Below are 4,839 nucleotides of genomic sequence, written 5' to 3'. Positions count from 1 at the left end.
TCTTTTTTAATGTTTTGTTTTCCAGTTTACTGTAAGTATACATAAAACAGTGTTTTTGTCTTGTTTTTAACCCATAACATTTGTAAACTTTTATCCCTTTGGGTTGTGTAGGACAAAAAAAAACACTGTCTGGCAGGTTGCTACCTGTCTTTCAGCCACACCCTTCTGCACAAACACCACCTCTTCCTGCTTTTCTCTGTTATCAGTTCTGCTTTTCCCTGCAGGCACTTTACTCATGTTGGATTTGCCTTTCTATTATATGAATAGAAGCAGTTGCAATTGTGCAGTCTGAGCCACACAGTTCCAGTTTGTTTTTAATCGTATCTGTTTGTGGACTTTGCTTTTTGCTTGATTTTTATTTTTCCCGCCTGTTCCCTGTTTGTGTCTCATTGCTTCCCTCACATCTCCCTCAGCAGCCTTTTCCAGCATTACTTCTAACAAAAGGTAAGCAGTTTGAACTTTTAATTTTAATTTAATATCAGTGTCGCTGATTATATATGTATTAATGGAGAAGTTGATCACAAAGATCTAATCTGTAAAGCAGTGCTGTCTGGTTAAATATTAAATTGTATATTTCAGTTTCATTTCTTCGTCATGGATGATTTTGTAAGAAACAAACTGCTTGAATGGGGGCTAAGTGAGTGGGTGGAGAAATTTAAAGGTAAAGTATTAACGTGAATCCCTGATGGGTACAGATATTGATTCTGATGTGATCTGTTGACTCTGAAACAGCATAGATTCTTGAGATTTTTGTCCATACTGCACAAAATGTTTTTAGACATAAAAGTGGGTTAAATTAAAACTGAAGAGCATTCATCTCTTTCACTCATTTAACAAGAATTTCTCAAGCAAGTTGAGAATAATCTTTATCTCTTCAACTTTATCTTTAACTGCAGATAAAAAAATTGATGCAGAAAGTCTGTATGATCTTGATGATGAAGAAATTGATCATGTGATCACAAAAGCTGGACCAAGAGTGAAATTCAAGAAGAACCTCAGGCTGTTAAAGGTAATTAATTTCTATCATTTCTATTTTAGTGCATAGAGGTTTATCTTGATACCGTATGTAGTGGAATTTTTGTTAATTCTTCACTAATTTGGATTTAAAAGCTTTTGATTGTGGGAATAACAAAACTCAAATCAGGAAACAGTCATTTCTTTTCAATTGTGTTGTTTTGTTGCCTTACGATTTAGTGTCTATATGACAAATGACATTTTTAATACATGTTTAAGTGCTCAATATTGTACACAGCTTTGCACTTCTTATCTGCAGTGTAAACAGGAGCAAAAAGCAGCTGATTTGGCTCAGGTAAGGATTATACTGAATTTCAGACATTTGGGCCAACTGCCTGAGACAAAGTAAAGCTCCATCCTCTGGCTGATAGAGACTGAATCTAAAAACTTAATTCATCAATCTGCTGGTTGAATAATTATCTGTATAACTAAATTTCATCCTCAGGTCTTTCCATCCACAAGTGATACAGGTGAGACACACGCATCTTATTTATTGCATCTCATTAATCTGTTTTAAAGGCAGCACTATTTTGTACAATCAAACTTTGAGAACAACTTTCAATGCTGAGAGAAACTTTTTTTGTTCTTTCTCTTTTGTTTTTGTCCAATCAGGAAAGAGAAAATCTGATCTTCAAAGTGACGCCAGCAGGTTACAACCACCAGCTAAGCGACAACGTCTGTCTGTGCCGGGATTTGCAGGTATTTACAACTCTTTCTGAACAATTTTACAGTTGAAGCCACTATAGGGTTAAATTTCTGTGCAGGACAATTTTTCCAAAATATAAAATGTCGGCGTGGCAGGAATGAGGCATGACGTGACCACAATTCTACGTTCTTCAACATACTTTTATCTATGGTTGCTGTTCTAATACACTTCCACACATACCCACAACAACGACAACAACAACAATATTACAGGGCCCTACACCATTCTTAAGCTAGCGAAGAGTGATTACGATTACAGGTGCTTCTGCCTTCCCTGTCGCAACACCGCCGCCCACGGCCCGCCACAGTCAGTTTCTGCTTTGGTGTTAGAAATTACTTTTTCTTTGGGCTGCTATCAAATTTTAACAGTCAGCATGTTGCATGGTATATTAATGTCTGTCGGTAAGTTGTCACATTATGCTCCTGATATACTCTAATTCACACTTTTTGTGAATTTTGTGAACAAAATCTTTTGTTGTTTTTTTGTTGTTGTTGTTATGAGACTTTACATTGACTACATGCTAGTTTAGAAGTCCTGCTAAATAGTTCTTTACTTTCATGCCCACAGAATCAGTCATACTGTCTGATGCAAAAAGCATCATGACATTTGCACATGCCAGACTACATCACCAAGACAAACTCTGTGCTTTCTTGAAGTGAGTATTAAGTTTTCATATTTTTTAATGAATGGGCCTTAGTTTTTTATGTTTTGTAATGTATGTGCATGGTTCCACTCATGACCATGTGCAGGTTTCACAAACGGATCAGTTTATTTTTTAGCTTCGTCTCAAATCCTTTTGGTTCAATATTCAACCATTTATTTCTAGTGTCAGTCTGTTTGGTATGTTGGTTTCTTTATCTATTTTTAACCTCCTAGGACCTGGCGTCCACATATGTAGACATCACAATTTGGGTTGTCTAGACCAAAATACTAAATTTTGCTCTACAAGGGCCTGATATCCACTTACGAGGACATTATACTGACACTGTTCTATCAAAATTAAAACGAATGTCCTCATATGTGGATCCCAATTTTTTAGAAACAAAACTCAGGTAAAAAGAAAAAATCTGATAATTCTTTGTTTTTACATTCATCAGGTCCCAATCAGCCCAAATAGCAAAGAGAAATTAAAAATGCATGCCATGAAAGAGTTCGGGTCTTCGGAGGTTAAGTTTTACTTCTGACTAACAACAACAGATGTTCAACCATACAAATTATAGATGATTTAATGATACTAAAGCATTAAATCATCTATAATTTGTATGGTTTGAACATCTGACTTTTAATGTGTATCCCACTTAGACTTAAAAAAATGTCATCCAATAGCTAATAACAGAAACATCAGCACTTTTGCTGACAAACAATGAAGCTATGAACCAAAACAACAATAAACAATGAGCTGAATAAGTGTATAAAACTGAAACGTCTAATGATAATTCTTTGGATATTCTATAATGATATATATACTATAATGACTATCACTATTCTTTTATGCGTTAGTGATGTCAAAATATTGTTTTAAACCTTTTTAATTACATTTGAAAATGTTTTCATGACTGAATCGTTTAACCCATATTTAAAATCTTGATCAACAGGAAAAAAATCAGTGATTTGGAGACAGACAAGAGGGAGCTGGTTGGTGTCTTTGGTAAAACTGGGGCTGGAAAGAGCTCTTTGATAAATGCCATTATTGAAGAGAAGAATCTTTTACCCTCAGGAAGTATCAATGCCTGCACCTCAGTCATGATTAAATTGGAAGCTAACACCTACAGCTCAAAGTATGAGGCAGAAATTGAGTTCATTACAAAAGAGGTAAATTGAATTATAAAAGTTTCATTTTTACTTAAAACTAAATCATGTGTTACAGTGCAGTTCTGGGGGCTTAAGGCTGGGTACATGCCTCAATAAATAATATGTAAAAATGTTATTTTAGGAGTGGAAAGATGAGTTGTGGTCATTTCATCAGTTTTCTTGCAAAAATGGAGATCACGAAATGGAAGATAATGATGATCATCATGATGCTGTGGAAAAGCTGTCAGCAGTGTATGGAGAAGAATGGAAACAAAAGTCTTCTGAAAACCTCATGAAGAGCAAATATTTCAAAGCAATTCCAGAATTTCTCCAATCCAAGAGGAAGATTTTGACATGTGAATCGGTAAGACAAAAACTCTCATATTACATTATATCTATCATATATATACAGCAAAATTAATTAAGTAGTTGGCTTTTTCACATGTTAAATTTTTAACGACTTTTAAATTTATTCATAGAAATCCACTACTGAGCACCTTTGGCAAAAAGTGAATCAAAGGGGCCAGAAATTTTAGCAAGTTAATGTCTGACGGCCAGTTGCATCAGGAAAGGCAAAAGGGCGTACAACTCTGTCAATCAAAACATGCTGAGTTACTCGCAGAGGTGCCCCCTTTTAAATAAGGGAGCAGTGTAAAGTAGCTTTTTAATGTCTCAAATTTGTGGACAACTATACAACATGCCCACATAAAGTTGTTTCTGCTAAGAGCAATACTAGTTATAAAGAATATAAAACTTTTCCTAAATAACTTCTTAAATACATTTTAATTGTGGCTGGCAATGATCCTTTTTGGTTGATCGTTTTAAACAGTTCAAGAAAGCAACAATTTCCATAGAAATTACCGTTACCTGAATTCCCCCTCAGTACCCCTCAGAGTGGGGAACTGTCTTGGTATAATATAAAACAAGGGGAAGCTACATTATCCCATACTTCTGTGATAGACATACTTGTACACAATCTGATCATTTAAATCTAAAATGTAAAAACTAATTACTCCAGCTTTAGTGATCCAGTTTCTTTAATTAATTGTTCTTTTGTCATCTTTTATGTCACTGACTTTTTGATGGTTTTTGTAAAGCACTTGCATTGAGGACTGAAATTAAACGGCACTACTTTACTTTTGTTCTTGATTGCAGGCTAATGAACTCTGTGCAAAAGTTGTCAAATACACAAGAAGTGATTCAAAACAAGGAGAAGGCAATGAAGGAAAAACATGGTTTTGGCCACTAGTGAAGTGTGTGACTGTCAGGGTGCCAAACAATCCTCTTCTCCAGCATGTCACACTTGTGGACCTTCCTGGAAATGGTGA

At 35.2% G+C, this 4,839-nt stretch overlaps 1 protein-coding gene across 1 annotated transcript in view; it reads left to right on the top strand.

Moving 5' to 3' along the window:
• Nucleotides 1-594: 594 nt before the first annotated feature.
• The window catches only part of LOC102196912 (uncharacterized), a 9,085-nt gene continuing 4,840 nt past the window's right edge, over nucleotides 595-4,839 (top strand). The window contains exons 1-9 of the mRNA XM_005754972.1: nucleotides 595-661; nucleotides 897-1,009; nucleotides 1,274-1,309; nucleotides 1,460-1,484; nucleotides 1,627-1,713; nucleotides 2,288-2,375; nucleotides 3,316-3,532; nucleotides 3,654-3,875; nucleotides 4,667-4,835. Coding sequence (XP_005755029.1) covers nucleotides 595-661; nucleotides 897-1,009; nucleotides 1,274-1,309; nucleotides 1,460-1,484; nucleotides 1,627-1,713; nucleotides 2,288-2,375; nucleotides 3,316-3,532; nucleotides 3,654-3,875; nucleotides 4,667-4,835 — 1,024 coding nt within the window. The remainder of the gene's footprint in view (nucleotides 662-896; nucleotides 1,010-1,273; nucleotides 1,310-1,459; nucleotides 1,485-1,626; nucleotides 1,714-2,287; nucleotides 2,376-3,315; nucleotides 3,533-3,653; nucleotides 3,876-4,666; nucleotides 4,836-4,839) is intronic.

The sequence above is a fragment of the Pundamilia nyererei genome, unplaced genomic scaffold, assembly GCF_000239375.1.
Source record: "Pundamilia nyererei isolate P.nyererei 1_Seehausen unplaced genomic scaffold, PunNye1.0 scaffold00789, whole genome shotgun sequence".
Lineage (NCBI taxonomy): Eukaryota > Metazoa > Chordata > Actinopteri > Cichliformes > Cichlidae > Pundamilia > Pundamilia nyererei.
Note: the sequence above shows the minus strand (reverse complement) of the source record. Positions and strands in the feature narration are given on the sequence as shown.